Raw genomic sequence first — 17,607 nt, forward strand, 5'->3', positions numbered from 1 at the left:
CCAATAAATTGCAGAACAGATAATATGGCTCAAAGTGCAGGAATATGTCAGAAGTGAGCTTATAATCTTAGCAAAGTAATATGGCTAGCATTGGACAAATCAGATTTCAAATGGTTGAGCATCCTAATTTTCTCATTTGGATCTTATAATTTTATTCTAATTTATAGGTTAATATTTATCTAAAGTTAGTATCTAATTAGTTTTTCATGTCTCAGAATAGATGCAGTTATCCACAGACTGGCATTTAAAATCACGTTAGTAATTTTTACTTTAGCCCTCCTTAGAAATGTTTTAAGGCTTACTCTTAGTGGTGTACTTCAGACTGGTAGTAGTCCAGGTTCTTTGCTTGACGTTATTGTTATTCTACCTATCGTTCATTGTGGTTAAGCACACATTGCTCAGTTCTTCCTCTTTAGCATAATGATCAGTCTGTGTAGGGTCATAAGACACAACTCTTTGAAACTCTTTATGTGCTGGTGTCAAGAATGCTTCTTATTAAATTATATAGTAGCTTTTTGTTAAGTTTAGTGTCACTAGTATGCATCTCAGGAACAACTGTCAACAACATGCAGTTGTGTTCTATTAACTTACTCCTGGCTCTACTTTTCTTTTTTTTTACCTTGTTTTTCTGATTTTTAATTCATTTTATGCTATATATTTTTTAAACTTCTAAGTCATTTTTGGTAAGAAAATGAGAACATAAATACTTTTCTCTTTGAGTTTAAAAATAAAACTGATTCAGATAATTGCTAACTTCATTTTGACTTAACAGCATGTCAACAATGTAGAGTTCTTTAATAGAACGTGTTACTCAAAAACTGCTGGGAGGTAGACATCACTATTTCTATTTGACAGACAAGGAAAATGAGTCAAAAAATAATGTATTCAGACTTAACACAGATACATTATTTGAACCCAAGTGTTTCAGACTCTATCCTATGCTAGCCAGGAGAAAACTCAAGTACTGTGACAGCTAAGGAACAGGAAGGCATTGCATAAAGGAAGTAAGTGACTTACAGTTTACTTATGACACAGAAGGAACTTGAGAAGATTTAGATAAGAAAAGGCCATAGCATTTATAGCTTACTCAGGTCTTTGGGAAAAAGCAGGTTAAGTAATATGACGACAGCAATTAGATAAGGAAACAGAAACAAGGAGAGTCCTCTGTTTTAAAAAGATTAGTTGTTTTATTTTTGTTTCCTTTTACAGGAAAGGGAGAGTGAGTGAGTATTAAGGGAGTTTGAAATGAAGGAAGACAAGTTGTATTTCATGTTGTTTGTTGTTTTTAGGGTGAAGTCTTGATTGATGGTTGGGAAACTTGCCTACAGTTAGTAAGAAATTAAAAATAGACGAAGTAATTGTTGAGTAGAACTTATCTAAATTTTAATTTTATTTGAGTGAAAAGTTTGGGTATAGTGTTAATGAGGAATTTAAAATGCTAGATTGGTAAAAATTCCTAAAACAAGTGAATTTCTCTATACCTTAATGAAATCTAAGAAATAGAATTGAAAACTGTTAAGTCACACTTCAAGTATGCTTACTAAATAGCTTTTTTCTCTTGGTATTGCTGATCGTACTTACTTATTTTTGGAGTGTGTGGGTCACTTTTTGTCTTCTGAAATCATACAGGCAGTTTAGGTACCTAAAGGTTTACATTAGGAAAAAGTAGTCACAGCAGCCATGCATTTCAAAGTAATGAGATAGTTTTTGTTATTTGCCAGGTGACCGCTTCAGGTCTGTCATAGATGATGCCTGGTGGTTTGGAACAATTGAAAGCCAGGAACCTCTTCAACTTGAGTACCCTGATAGTCTGTTTCAATGCTACAATGTTTGGTAAGGAAATATTTGTTATATTTTAGTTCACCTAGGCTTGCTTTGAATTTTTTTCCCATCTATTACAAGATAAAGAGACTTGTTTTAAACACAGAAGCAATTATTTTGATAATTGATTTCATTAAAATTGTGATACAATAATTTAGATTTTTTAATATAATGATTTTTCCTTCTTTAAGCTGGGACAATGGAGATACAGAAAAGATGAGTCCTTGGGATATGGAGCTTATACCTAATAATGGTAAGTGTATGTTGGGTTTTTTTCTCTGCATTATGGAGTTAATTTCTTAAGAAATTGTTTAAGATTTGCTCACATGCTACCAGTTAGGGTTGTTGTGAGTATCAAATAGAAAACGTTGGTTCCGCAAATATTTATTGTACACATTGAATTAGGGGAGATTCAGCAGTGAAGAAGGTAGACATAACCATATTTGGAATTTATAGTCTAACAGGAAAGATTGAAATTAATTTGTTACAACAAAACATGAAATTGTTTTATTAATTGTTACTCACCCAAGAAACTGTGCATTTGGGAGGCAGAGATTTTTTTTTAACTTTAGCACAGTGCTTGGAGTGTAATGTAATACTTACGAGTTCAGGCTTTTGAGTGAGACATCAGTTCATATCCTGACTTGTCATTTTTTATGTGATCTTGGCAAGTTCCATAAAGCCTCACACCCCAGGTTTTTAGGATCTGGCCTTTGAAATTGTTTAAGCTAATACCTTTGTTATAGGGGCTTTGAGGATTAAATAGCATCATGTATGTGAAGTGCTTGTTATAAAGCCTGCCACACATAACAGCTCAATAAAGATATAGTTAAAATTAATGATGGTAATAATAACTGTCATTGTACATATGGACTGACATTCAGGATTTAATAATTAGCCCTAGATAGTGAATAAGACATCTTCCTTGTATTGAGAAAAGGTCAGTGGGACCAAAGCCTGGAGATTACAGTTTTTTTCCACTTCATTGCCCATTTTTGTTTGTTTTTTAAAAATGCAACACACATACACAGTTGTATAAGCCAAAAAAAGGTTACAAGTATATATTCAGATTTTAATTATGGTTATAAAGTGGGATTATAAAGACTTCATAAATGCCTTTACATTATTCTATATCGTTTGATTAAAAAAAAAAATACATCTGCCAGCAGATAAAATGTTTAAAAAACAAAAAGGAAAGCATCTAATTTCTAACATAATAGAAATAATCTTTTATAAATTGAGTTGCTCAGTAGTTATTGTAATCCAAAGTCAGAGAAAAAATAATTGAAGAAAACCCAGTCTCATAGACCTCAGAAATGAGAAAATGGTCATACCGATAAGCTTAGTTCTTTGCAGTAATTATCACTTTGAAAATTTAATGCCAAAAATATATTTTGTATCTCATGCTAAATTAGAACCATTTAAAATTACTAAATATCTTAATCAATTTGTAACCGGATTACATGGCTTATCTTTTTGTTGTTTTTCTCTATTAAAAAAAAAAGATTTGAATTTGAGCTCACATTGAACTGTTGTGAATATGATAGCAGTGAAGCCAGTTGGTATTGTAATGCCCTGGATGTTTTTTAAATGAATAAGTGATACTGATTTACTATTTTGTTTCCTACCTAAATATATTGAAGGGTGGTTATTATTGTTCTATTTAGATACATATGAACCTATAGAGTTTAATTGTAGTTTGTGATGAGAATTTTGATTGTACACAAACAGTGGCACATTTTCTAGTGTGTATCTACTGAAACCTAGTCGAAAGAAAAAATTAGCACATTTGGAGACTTTGGGTTACCACAATCCTCTAGTGATTCCTTCAGCTAAAACTGAAAGATTCAAGCATGCAGAAAACATAACCTTCATAATTTAGAACAACAAGCATAAGCATCATTTGTCAATTTTCATAATTCTTTCTGTTCCTACATTCAAAAATTGAAGCTTTGATTGAAATATTTCTAGATAATGTCACTTTAGTTCAGTTTTATCTTGTGTATACTTTATCAAAGTAAACATGGCAATTAAATTATGAAGTGATTCAGAAAACTTTTATTTTGCATATTTTATAGAAATAATTTCTGTACTTATAACTTGATTATAGAACAGATTTTCAGGTATAATTTTGGAGAAGTAATTATTATTTAGAGAATTACTTAGAAATATCATTTAAAAATTAATTTAAATTTTAGTAATCCTTGAAACATACTTTCCTTAATTAAAATAAAGGGTATATTTACGGTATCTCTACAAAATATACTTAAATTTTGTGGCTATTATTTTTATATTCTAAAGCTAACCTAAATACTAATAAGTTACCATGTATTTGTAATGATCTGCATTGTCATTTCAGCTGTATTTCCTGAAGAACTAGGTACCAGTGTTCCTTTAACTGATGTTGAATGCAGATCACTTATCTATAAACCTCTTGATGGAGAATGGGGTACCAATCCCAGGGATGAAGAATGTGAAAGAATTGTAGCAGGAATAAACCAGTTGATGACACTAGGTAAGTAAAACAACACATGAGCGTAGAAAAAACTGGCAGACAGCAAAGTAATGGGAAACAATGTTATATCCCCCCAATTTTTTTTTTTTCACTGTATCATAAGTCAGTAGTTACAAACATTTTAAGTGATAATCTCTTTTTGAATGAGGTCTTAACACAGGACTTAACTAAAACAGGTGTAAATTAGGTTACGTTAGCTGAATTTTAGAATAAGGGCTTCCTAGAAGTACCAGAGGCATCTCTGAAAAAAAATCTGGGTTCTCCACAACCCAATTTAAAACACTGACATATGAATTGAAGAAGGAGGGTTGAAAGCTGAATTATAATTATATGGATAGCTGTACTGGTTTCCCCGAACTTTATATACACACACAAAAGAGGATCTTTTTAAGGGGAGAGAATAGGGCATATGAATTGCTTTGCCTCATTAAAAGAAAAGAAAACAATGACCACAAAACTTGATTATCTGAGTTCAGGGCCTGTGAAGTAACTCTAGACTCTGTGGTAGTTTATAGCAACCCACTCCCTCAGTAAGTAAACACCTTCAGAGTCTAGAGAGAAATCAACATGAGTATGAAGAGCTGAAGACACTGGATAGAAACAGGGATTGAGGAATACTCAACTCAGAAGTATTTTATAAAATGCCAACACTTTATAGGAATAGCCTTATAAATACTACCTTAAATAATTTTAGCAATATTTTAGTATTTTATAAAGTAGTTTTATAGGTGAACGAGCAAAAAATTGGAAGTGATTTTAAGTAGTTACAGTTACACTGTACAACTTTACAGTGTGTCATTGGGTCAGTAGTGTCACTGAATCAAAACTTCTGGTCCTGTTTCCTTTTCTCTACTTGTCTGATATTTCACAGAATAATGTAAAGTTGAGACAAGGGGAATAAGTTTTGAGAAAGTCAAAGGTTAGATTTGAATGCAGTATGTTACAGTGTTAATAGAATGGCTTTGTCAAATACAGATTTCAGGAATGACCAACTGTGAACCTGTGAATAAAAAAATAGCTCCAGAATTTGGCAAGGTAAATGTAGACATAATAAAAAGTGAGACTATTTTTTTATGTCTGCTGAGTTATATTTTTTATGAAAAGACAATGGCAGACTAATGATTATGTAGGTTAGGACTTTTTAAGTCTTATTTCAAACAGAATTTTTCCTTAGTTATTTTAAGCATACAAAAATAAATTCACAAACTTATCTATTTGTTTTAGATATTGCTTCAGCATTTGTGGCCCCTGTGGATCTGCAAGCCTATCCCATGTATTGCACAGTAGTGGCATATCCAACGGATCTAAGTACAATTAAACAAAGACTGGAAAACAGGTTTTACAGGTTAGAACCATTTGATAGCTACTATTAAAGCTGGTGATCTTTCCATTTACTAATCTTATTTAGCAGTGTTTCTCAACTTTTTGTGTATACAAATGTACATATGAATCATGTGGAGATTATACTAAAATGTAGAATTTTATTCAGTAGATTTAGAGTAGGACCTGAGATTCTGCATTTCTTTTTTTTTGAGACAGTCTCGCTCTGTCACCCAGGCTGGAGTGCAGGGTGCAATCTTGGTTCACTGCAGCCTCCACCTCCCAGGCTCTAGCGATTTTTATGCCTCAGCTTCCCATGTAGCTGGGACTACATGTGCACACCACCACGCCTGGCTGATTTTTGTATTTTCAGTAGAGATGGAGTTTCGCCATATTGCCCAGGCTGGTCTCAGACTCCTGACCTTGTGATCGGCATTCATCGGCCTCACAAAGTGCTGGGATTACAGGCATGAGCCACCGCACTTGGCCGAGATTCTGCATTTCTAACAAGTTCCCAGTAATGCCCATGCTGCTGGTCTTTAGACACTTAAAATACAGTTCCTAGATACTGTTTTTCCTAGAGGGTGAAATGATTTGATGCTCACTGTCTTTATGTTGTGCTTTATAAAGCATGGCAAAGTATTTCATTTTCTCCTAAATAACATTAAAATATGTATTTGTTCATTGATTTTTAATAGAGTATATAATAAAAATTATATATTTCTATTAAGTATTTTGTTCTTATTTTGCCTATATTCACCTTTCATTACTTAAAACACTGATACTTGAAAATATTCAGTTTTTCATAGTTGTAGTTTATCATGAAACAGAATTAAACAGCCCAGGCATAATTTTGATTAATTTGCATATCTAGGTAATTTTGATAAATGTCTTTAATCTTCTAGTACCTAAAATGTTTTGTTAAAAAAAATGTTTCCAGTTTTTACATAGTGGAATCCTGTTTTTAGTTTTAATTTTTCTTTTATGACTTTTACTTTGCAGTCCAACAATTTAATTTGTATAACATTGCATTAAAAGTTTCTTTCTGTGACCAGTTATTACTGAAGTCCTTTCCATTATTATTCTTTTTAACTTAGAGAAGTTTTACTCATATTTTGTAGTAATGTTTTTCTATGTAAAATGTGCCTTTGATTCTTTTTATTACTTAAATTGTATTTCTGTTGAGGGGCTATCCTTTGTCTATACCCACTAGATGCCAGTAGCAGCCTCCCTAGTTTTGAAAACCAAAAATGTATTCAGACATTGTTCCATGTCTTCTGGGAAGTGTAATTATCCTTGATTGAGAACCACTGGAATAAAGAAAACTAAGATATTAGACTTTAGGTTCTAAAGATTTTTCTGATCTTGTTAGGTGTAATTGCTGTTGCTTCCTTGATATTTCTCCAAAAGCATAGAGATAAAAAGAAAATCCCCTATGCTATGTGCTTCCCAACCATCCTACCCTCAAAGCAGTCCTCAAGTCTTTTTCAGTATCAGGTGTTGGAAGTTTAAATGAATTCTTCACTATATTCCTCTTTCTCCCTTACCCCCTAAATTGCTAAAGATTGGAAGTTAAACCTAGTGCTTCAGAGACAAGACAAAACAAAACATGGGTGGATGAGAAGGAAAGAATTGTTTGTATACATACACTAGTTGGACTGCCACTAGAAAGATAAGCTGCTCATATCTTCCAGTATTGTTGTAAACATCTCACACATTGCTCAACATGATAATTGCTGACATATACTATACATAAGGTTCCTGACTTAAAATGATTTGACTTAGATTTTTCAGCTTTGCAGTGATGTGAAAGGAATATGCATTCGATAGAAACCTTGCTTGATTTTGAATTTTGATCTTTTTCTGGACTTGTGATGTATTCTTTCATGATACTGAGGAACAGCAGTGAGCTATAGCTCCCAGTAGCTCGCAGTCAGCTTTGTGATAATGAGGTTAAACCCATATTGTACAGCATACTGTGTTGCCATATGATTTTGCCCAACTGTAGGCTGATGTAAATGTTCTGAGCATGTTTGAGGTAGGCTTGGCGGAGCTATAATATTTGCTAGGTTAAGTATATTGCATGCATTTTCGACTTAATGGTATTTTGAACTCACAATGGGTTTATTAGGATGTAACCCTATCGTTAGTTAAGGAACATCTGTATTTTAAGATACATTATATTTTAAATAGGCTTTTAGCATTACCCTAGTTTTTTAGCCAATTTAGGGGGAAAAAAAAACTTTTGGAACACAGTACTTACATGAATTAGAAATTGCCTGTTTTCCAACGTGATAATAAACTCAGTTATAAACCTGAGTGTTGTTCTTACTCAATACAATGATGCTTTCCAGTGCCATATCACTGTTTAAAGGTTTTTGCTTCCTCCTTTGCTCATTGGCATAAGACTTCTTGCAGTTTGCTTTTTCCTCTCTGATACTTCTAGTTCAGTCTCTTGTTAAACTACTACTGTCAGTTTGCCCTGCTGGTACTAATCTAATGTTTTATTTTACACACAGTTTTCTATATGATACACTGAAGATACCTGTGATTCTGTTTTTAGAGTGAGCCTTGTGAATCTATTTGAAATGCACAGAAATTTTTCTTTATGTTTCTGTGTCCACAATTATATAGTGTTTTTTTTTATTCCATGTAATTGTATTCCTGTTCACAATCGTTAAGATTTTCTGTTTTCTTTATTATTTTAAGTCAGGACACAGATAATATTCTCAAAAGTTGTCCTTGGTTTTTTATTTACTTACAGAAATAAAATTATAAAACTGCAGAATTTATTTTGGCATTGTCAATTAAGTGTTCAGAAAATAATTCTCTTTTAGTTAGGTTTCTTGGTAAACTAACATACTATATGTTTGTGGTTTTGTATCTCATAAGTGGGCTGTCAGTTAACTTTTCATTTTTACATGTCATTTGATTACCAGTAATATAATTAAATTTAAATTACTTGTGTCCTTTTTTGTTCAGAAGTCAGGCGTCTTTATTACCAAAAAATGACAGTATTCATGATAAAAATATATAAAGCCAAAACTTAAAACTCTCCTCTCCTGCCACTCCAGTTTTAGACATTCTCCCTTCCAAAAAGAGGGCATTGTTAATAGCCTGGTGTGCTCCAGACATCTTACATGCAAATACATAATTATGGTTGCCCCTCTCTTTTTTCCCCCAAATACAAATTTAGTTATGTTTCTTTGAAAATGACTATAGACCAATGGTTTTTATGATTGGCTTAGACTTAAATTGAAAAGTTGGAATATCTTGGTTTTAAATCATGTACACATATTTCTAAATATAAGGAAGTTGAGACATATATTTTGTTTTTTTAAGGCGGATTTCTTCCCTAATGTGGGAAGTTCGATACATAGAGCATAATACACGAACATTTAATGAGCCTGGAAGCCCTATTGTGAAATCTGCTAAATTCGTGACTGATCTTCTTCTGCATTTTATAAAGTAAGTTATTTTTTCATACTTAATTATGATAGTTGTAATAATTGATGGCACTATAGTTACTCTTAAAATAGAAAACATACTGTTGGTAAAGAAGCAGCATTTAAGAGTAGCTGAAATAGCTCAGTTGGAAGAGTATTAGACTGAAGATCCAAAGGTCCTTGGTTCAATCCCAGGTTTCAGAAGAAACATTTAGTTCATTAGCTAATATTAAGAATGAAATCAAGCCAGGCACGATGGCTTACACCTGTAATCCCAGCACTTTGGGAGGCTGAGGCGAGTGGATCATGGGGCTAGGAGTTCGAGACCAGCTTGACCAACATGGTGAAACCCCCATCCCTACTTAAAAATACAAAAATTAGCTGGCTATGATGGCACGCACCTATAATCCCAGCTACTTGGGAGGCTGAGGCAGGAGAACTGCTTGAACGCAGGAGGGTGGCGGTTGCAGTGAGCTGAGAGTGCAACCATTGCATTCCAGCCTGGGTGACAGAGTGAGACTGTGTCTCAAAAAAAATAAAAAAAATTTAAAAACAGAATGAACTAAAAAAAAAAATTGCATTACCATTGTGTTTTACAGTTAAAAAACAGATTCTTTCCTCAACCTAATTGTTGGACAATTGTCATAGTAAAGATTTACTTAACATGTAATGTTTTACCTACGTTTAACTCTTCTAACCCAATAATCTTATGGGTGGAAGTGATCAGTTCTGTAATTTTGAATTGAGGAAACTATGGCCTTTGGTGGTTAACATGTATAAGGTTGCACAGTAAATGAGTGTCTGCCATCTGATTTGAGAAGTTTTCATCCTAACAGTATATTGCCCCTGTCAAGTATATTAACAAGTATTTAAGTAGTCCAGCAAGAGACTGAATTTAACTTTCATGATTCTTCTTCAAAGTCAAGTTTACTTCCTCATTGATCCGATAACAAGTGTGATAACCACTATTTAGTAAGGCAGAATTACTTTCCCTTCCCTGTCTTAAGGATTTTATGTAGTCATAGAATGAATTGAGTCTCCTAGGTTGAAGGCAGAGAAATGAATTATATATTTTGCACAAAGACTGCTCTGATTCCATGTTATTTATATTGAATTTTTTTTTCTGGTTGAGAAGTAGTAACAGTGCATTTTTTTTTTTTTTTTTTTTGGGGACGGAGTTTCGCTCTTGTTACCCAGGCTGGAGTGCAATGGCGCGATCGGCGCGATCTCGGCTCACCGCAACCTCCGCCTCCTGGGTTCAGGCAATTCTCCTGCCTCAGCCCCCTGAGTAGCTGGGATTACAGGCACGCGCCACCATGCCCAGCTAATTTTTTGTATTTTTAGTAGAGACGGGGTTTCACCGTGTTGACCAGGATGGTCTCGATCTCTTGACCTCGTGATCCACCCGCCTCGGCCTCCCAAAGTGCTGGGATTACAGGCTTGAGCCACCGCGCCCGGCAGTAACAGTGCATTTTAAAAGCTTACTTACATAGCTATTATCAACTTTCATTTTTAGATAATAAAAAATTCAGGATTATTCAGTTTTTTTTTTTTTGTTTTTTTTTTTTTTAAATAAACATCCCTGCATCATTCTCATTAATGAACATAATCTTTGGGTTCCTTTTTGATTAATTGTTTTAAACCGAGGAATGCAGGCCATTTAAGTGTAAGAAAACACTAAACATAAGTAGTAAGGTAAATTTTGTACCCTTTCTCTACCTAAGAAATCTTTTGCTTTCCGAATGGTTTAGGGGCTACTATTGCCAGGCTTTTGTTTTTCTTAGTGAAATTAGTAATTGTTATTCTGAAGACTCTTAATGTTAGTAATTTTTTATAAGTGTTATTACTATGTGTATGTATGTCTTTTTTTTTTTTTTGAAGAAAATCGATAGAACTGCATGACATGGTATATTCATATTTCAGTGAAATAATTTAGATGAAAATTGTTAATACATTTGGAATAGTCTGTGAAATGTATTTCTTTCAACCAGCTACTTTGAAATGTCTTTGAAAGCAGATTCATGTAATACTTAAAGTATTTGGATTGTACATGCCTAAAAATAAATTGGTGGCATTTTTTTTAGATGTGTATAGTTGTTTAAAAATGTTTTTTATAGCAGCTAGTTTTCAAGGTATCAAGTATTTGAAATTTTGATTATTGTATTTTTTAATTGAGTTATTTGACAACATTTCAAGCAATTGATACATACAAAGTAATGTAATGGATTCTTGGAGGTACTATTTTTATCCTCTTAATACAGCTTCATGGGATAGATAAGTCGAAAAAACTATAAGGAAAACTGACAATAAGAGAATTGTATAAAAGTTTAGATGAGAATGGGATCACTTTTTGCTGTGATGATGGGGATTCAGATACAGGGGAGGAGAAATATGTTAAGAAGACATTATATACAAGGTAGATATTGTTAGATCAAGGAAACATTAGATGAAAAGAAAGCCATTCCAGGATAAGGAGTAACATGAGGTAGGAAGGTTTAATTAGGGCAATATAAATTGGGTGAAGTAGACAGTATATGAGTAGAAGTCATAGTAAGATACAGTGCTATAAATTTGAGTTGGGGCCAAATCTTGGGTGGCCTTGAGTGCCTGCCATTCTAAGGTAGACTTTTAAAATACGAGCTCTGAGAGCAAAGGGCTGTTGAAAGTATTTTAACATGAGAATAAAATGTTTTATACTGTTCCTTAAAAGTATTAATTTGACTGCAGTGTCTAATATTAATTGATAGAGAAGAGACAAAAAGCATAAATAGCAGATTGACTGCTACAGTTGACCAAGTAAGAGGTGATGAGGGCTTAATTTATGGAAGTGAGAATGGGACAGATGCCCAGACACCCTTGGGGATAGAGTTCACAGCAATTGACTACTGATTGGGTTTATAAGGAGGAGGAAGTGGAAGAAATAGTGAAAAACCAAGATTCTCAATGATATGTTGTTTAAAAAAAAAAGAAAAAGAAGAAGGGAGTCACTATTGAGTTTAGACGTGTGGAATTTTAGGTGGTGGTAGGATGCTCAGGAGAAAGGTGAGGACACATTGCAGGAAATTTGCATTTACACAGATAAACCACAAATATATAAAGTTATCACAGCAAAAGGTACGGTGTCAAGAGAAGATGCCTAAGAACAAAGTTGTAGGAAATACTTATAAAAGAAAGAGTTGGGAGTCAAGAAGCGTATTAGCTGTTTGAAGACAGGAATGGAAGAAGCACAGCAGATACCTAAGCAAAGACTGGGATATGAGAATTGGGTTTGGTGTAATGATATAGCCAGGCCACACTGAAAGCTCTACATAGAGTGGAGGGGTCAGGGTCAAATGTGTGTGCACAAGTTAGTGGAGTAAGCCTATGGAGAATGCAAGGCTTCAGTTCCAACCTTTATTTTAGAATATGGTTTTAGTTGGCCAGGTGCGATGGCTCACCTGTGGTGGCTGCTGTAATCGCAGCACTTTGGGAGGCCGAGGGTGGCACCTGAGGCCATGAGTTCAAGACCAGCCTGACCAACATGGAGAAACCCCATCTCTACTAAAAATGCAAAATTTGCTGCGCTTGGTGGTGCATGCCTGTAATCCCAGCTAATCTGGAGGTTGAGGCAGGAGAATCACTTGAACCCGGGAGGCGGAGGTTGCAGTAACCTGAGATGTGGCATAGCACTCCAGCCTGAGCAATAAGAGCGAAACTCCATCTCAAAAAAAATGTGTGTGTGTGTGTGTTTTGTGTGTGTGTGTGTGTGTGTGTGTGTATGTAATATATAGCCACATATATGGTCATATACATATTTTATATATAGATACATAGATTTTTTTATGTATAGATTATATATATAAAAAACTATATATATGGCCACATACATATATGGTTTTAGGAACATATATATGGTTTTAGGAAAAAATTTATCATGGCTCTAATCTTACATGTTAACATTTCCTTGTTATGTAGGGATCAGACTTGTTATAACATAATTCCACTTTATAATTCAATGAAGAAGAAAGTTTTGTCTGATTCTGAGGTATGTAATGTTTCATTATGATTACTATATTGATATTCACTATATAAAAAGAATTTACATATGGTGGTTTTCGGGTAAAAGCTATTGTGAAAATTATTTTTTGTCTAGTGTAGTTAACTTTAAAAAAAACTGGCATTAGAATATTCTTGTTATAGTTACAAATAATTTTTTTAATGGGGGGAGACTTTTCAATGAGTAAGTAAAGTGCCCCAGCATATACATTACAGATGTTCCAGTATGTAAAGGAAATAATTGCTAATTAATCAACTATAAAGTATAATGACATCTAAAACATTTTATGAATCTGATAAATTCTTGCCTCAAAGGAAGAAGAGAAAGACGCTGATATGCCAGGAACTTCTACTCGAAAAAGAAAGGTAATATAGTTTTAGTTTTAGCAGAAGTACTTTATATGAATTAAAATGTGTTAAGAGCTTTTTGCTTTTTTTTTTTATTCTTAGCATTTTAAAAGACATTAAGTATTTCAAATTAGTTTCAATTACAAAATGCATGTTTTTCAGAACTTGGTTAATATTTTCTTTTATTTGAATTATTATATATTACCCGATTATCTAAGGCTGCATTAAAAATACAAATTTTATTGGGTAAGTGCTCTTTTATTAATATATTTGAACCCTTTTATTGCAGGACCATCAGCCTAGAAGAAGATTACGTAATAGAGCCCAGTCTTACGATATTCAAGCATGGAAGAAACAGTGTGAAGAATTGTTAAATCTCATATTTCAATGTGAAGATTCAGAGCCTTTCCGTCAGCCAGTAGATCTCCTTGAATATCCAGTAAGAATTTTTGAAATATTTTCTTTACCCGTCAGTTTGCTATGTATCTTTTACATGACAATTGGCTATTTTAGGTATTTTTTATGATTATAGCTTATTTCTTTATTATACATGGTATCATCCATTTGGTTATATAGATAATTCAAATTTTGAATAGTGGGGTGAAATGGAAGGAGCCCTGAACTAAGACATTGTAAAAATTGGGTTATTCTTTTCCTACCAGTTGTGTAACTTTGAGCAAGTCCCTTCATTTTCTCATTTGAATTTTTTGTTGTTGTTTACTTTTTTTATTGTCTTCCTTATGTGGATTCCATGAATTTATTATGGCAGTTATCAAGGGAAAAAAATAATAATACCCACCTCTTTATAGGATTATGGAGATGTAAAGAGAATACATAAAAATAGTTTTAAAATGTGAAGCACTGTATACGAATGTAAGGTGACATTATTGTATATATTTAGGTTAGGCCAATGTATAATCTTTATGGAATACACGGTAAAAAGAGCTAAGGAAACATGATATAAGTATTTATTTTGGCATGCAATCATAGCAATCTGAATTTAGTGTAGAGTGATTTCTAATTCCTTTAAAGAGTAATTAAACGTTACACATTTCAGATAGCATTCATAGTTTGAAATGAATATAAAAAATGTTTTATAAGACATAATGACCTACATGTGGTATCATCAGATATCATTATCTGTTTTTTTATAAGTGTTATAAATTTCATCAACAGATAAATATTAGAAAATGAATTTTTTCTTATCATTTAAAATACTAGAAACATAGAATGTGAAATGTGGAAGACAGGTTTTTAATTCCACTAATGTGATAAATTGAGCTAATTTGAACCTCACCTTTCAAAAAAAACCTAGGACTGAGCTGATGCTATAATGTTCTGGCTTTCAGTTCTCTCTTTGTTTTCACAACTTACAAATTTTGCTTTGGTTCATGCAAGCTCAACTATGTATGCTTTTAAAAAATAAGTTGCAATTTATTCATTGTTTTAGGTCTTTGTATTCTGGGCTTTACATTGAAAAGAAGGGATAGAAATAAGACAACCTTTATCTTCTAGAGGCACAAGTATTAATACTATATAAAGATAATTAAGGCCTTGGGCAGTGGTGAAAAAGGAATTTGGAGCTGAAACCCAACCCTAAAACAGAGGTATTGAAGAACTGCACCCTGAATGAAAAGACGAATTGAATAATTCCTTTCACAGCAAAGAATGTTTCTCCCAGTTACTCTAGTGTCAGAGAAGAGAAATTTTCCTAAACTTAAGCTATAAATGGACTTAGAATCCAAATTTGCACTACCCTTATGTAGAAATCCATTATGGAAAAAAATGTTAATCCTTACTGAATTAACTAATGGTTAAAATATATATGTATACACACACACACACACACACACACACACCCCTATATAAGGGAGTGATCCACCATGTATAAGACAACAGAAATGGAAATATTAGTACCTTCTCGCCAAAAATTTGAGTAATAGATTATTCTCAAATACTATACTTTATTAAAAAAAGAGAGATGACATTCATTGTAAGATGACTGTTTTATGTACCACCAAGAAAAAAGAAATGCTGTGAGTTAAACTTTGATACATAATTTTGGTTAAAGGAAGAAATGGAAGAATAAGAAACGGGAAAAATGTGTTGAGAAAAAAAGAGAATACGTATTAAAATCAACTAAATAGAATTCTGGAAATGAAATGTAAAATTACTGAAATTAAACTTACCGGACAGTTTTAAAAACAGATTAAAGATGTAGTAAGTATAAAGATCTAAACAAATTCTACAGAATGGTACACAGAATGATAAAGAGATGAAGTGTCTGAAGGAGAGTCTTGGTCTGTTGCCTGGCTGGAGTGCAGTGGCTCAATCTTGGCTCACTGCAGTCTCCACCTCCCAGGTTCAAGAGATTCTCCTGCCTCAGCCTCCTGAGTAGCTAGTATTACAAGCATGTGCCACCACATCCAGCTAATTTTTGTATTTTTGGTAGAGATGGGGTTTCACCAGATTGGCCAGGATGGTCTCCATCTCTTGACCTCATGGTCCACCCACCTCAGCCTCCCAAAGTGCTGGGATTACAGGCATGAGTCACCACACCCAATGGCCGGTAATTTTCTAGGATTGGTAAACATTTGACAAACTATGATTCCTGATCAGGATATCCAAGAATAAAATCTTTACCTAGAAAAAGAGTGGAAAAAAAAAATCAACAGTTGGAAGTCAAAAAGAAAATATTAAAACAGTCATACAGAAAAAATGGAGGAGACCTGAGACTGCTCCAAGCCACTCACTTACTGATGTTGAACCTGAGACTCAGCTCTTCAAGATGTATAGACAAAGCTGTTAGCTGTTTATTTGTAGCAGTTCATAGACAAAGCCACAATGGGAAGCTGTATTCCTTATATCCAGTGCACCACAGTTACAGTTGATGTTTTTAGACAATAGGCAAATGGATTTTTATATAAAGTCATTCACTTTTCATACTGAAAATATGTAAAATTATATAAGATTATGGTTATCTTTTACGTATTCAAAGTAGTGAGAACAGTATTTAGCAAATATTTAGAACCTGTCCCAGCAGCTAAACGTGTTAGCAGACAAAAAGTAGTAGAAATAAGAAAAATGTGATCTCTTGCCTATGCGATACTCCATGATGAAGGTGTGTTGTTGTTAATTACTGTCACAGAGGAGAAAAGGGAAACTTTGGATAGTCTACTTTTTATAATTCTGAATTAACTATATCATCCTTACCTGAGTGGAATATTTAAGGCAGATCATGCACTTCATATTTCACCTTTTATATAAAAATATTAGTTCACATTTTGAGTTTAATCAAATATTCAAAGCAAGATGTTAATAATTAAACTTTTTGATGGAAATGAATGGGCTAAATATTCTACAACATTCATTTATTCAACAGAATTGTATTGAGCAGCTATCATGTACTATACTTCATGGTGGAAGCCCAAGATGTGAGCGAAGAAAAATTAAGTATTCCACATAAATAAATTTTACATTTAACCAAAATATTACAGAACGTTTTAAAAAAATAATTTTTATATTTTGCCCAAATCTACAGTTTGTAAAGCCAATAATGTAAAATCTCCAAGAACTTGTTAATAAAAGAGCCCAACTGTAAATAATTTATGGATCAAACAAATCTCATGGGAATTAAAAAAATGCATTCACCTCCATTAAAATAAATTCAGTATATCAAAATTTGTAGGACGCAGTTAAAGCAATGCAGGAAAATTTCTAGTAGTAAAGTATAGTAAAGAGTACAGCAGAAAAGGAGTAGTTTCAAATCAGTAATTGAAGCTCACTTTTCAAGAACCTAAAGAATATTAAAATAAACCAAAAGCAGGCCAACAAAAGGAAATAATAAAGAGCCGAAATCAGTGAAACTCAAAAAAGAAAAACAATAAAGAAAATCTATGAAATTGGAAGCTGGTTCTTTGAAAAGATCAACAAAAATCAAGCCTCTGTTAAGATTTAGAAAGCTAAAAAGAGAAGACAGATTACTAATATCAGGGATGATATAGAATGTATCACTGTAGACCCTGCAAATACCAGAAGGATAATAAAGTAAAAATAAAAAATACTCCAAAAATCTACGCACGTAAATTTGATAACTTACATGAAATAGACCAATACTCAAAG

At 33.2% G+C, this 17,607-nt stretch overlaps 1 protein-coding gene and 1 non-coding gene across 6 annotated transcripts in view; both read left to right on the forward strand.

The window, feature by feature from the left end:
* Window positions 1-17,607, forward strand: part of PHIP (pleckstrin homology domain interacting protein) — a 143,541-nt gene that overhangs the window by 109,748 nt on the left and 16,186 nt on the right. For all 5 annotated transcript variants that reach the window (XM_032275460.1, XM_032275463.1, XM_032275459.1 and 2 more), the window contains 8 exons: window positions 1,722-1,833; window positions 2,013-2,074; window positions 4,181-4,336; window positions 5,561-5,681; window positions 8,999-9,124; window positions 13,057-13,126; window positions 13,453-13,503; window positions 13,775-13,924. In XM_032275460.1, the coding sequence (XP_032131351.1) occupies window positions 1,722-1,833; window positions 2,013-2,074; window positions 4,181-4,336; window positions 5,561-5,681; window positions 8,999-9,124; window positions 13,057-13,126; window positions 13,453-13,503; window positions 13,775-13,924 (848 nt within the window). The remainder of the gene's footprint in view (window positions 1-1,721; window positions 1,834-2,012; window positions 2,075-4,180; window positions 4,337-5,560; window positions 5,682-8,998; window positions 9,125-13,056; window positions 13,127-13,452; window positions 13,504-13,774; window positions 13,925-17,607) is intronic.
* TRNAF-GAA lies at window positions 9,234-9,306 on the forward strand. The gene has a single exon. It is a non-coding gene; the product is annotated as a tRNA-Phe (tRNA).

This window comes from Sapajus apella, unplaced genomic scaffold (assembly GCF_009761245.1).
Source record: "Sapajus apella isolate SASKATOON/1434 unplaced genomic scaffold, GSC_monkey_1.0 scaffold6, whole genome shotgun sequence".
NCBI lineage: Eukaryota > Metazoa > Chordata > Mammalia > Primates > Cebidae > Sapajus > Sapajus apella.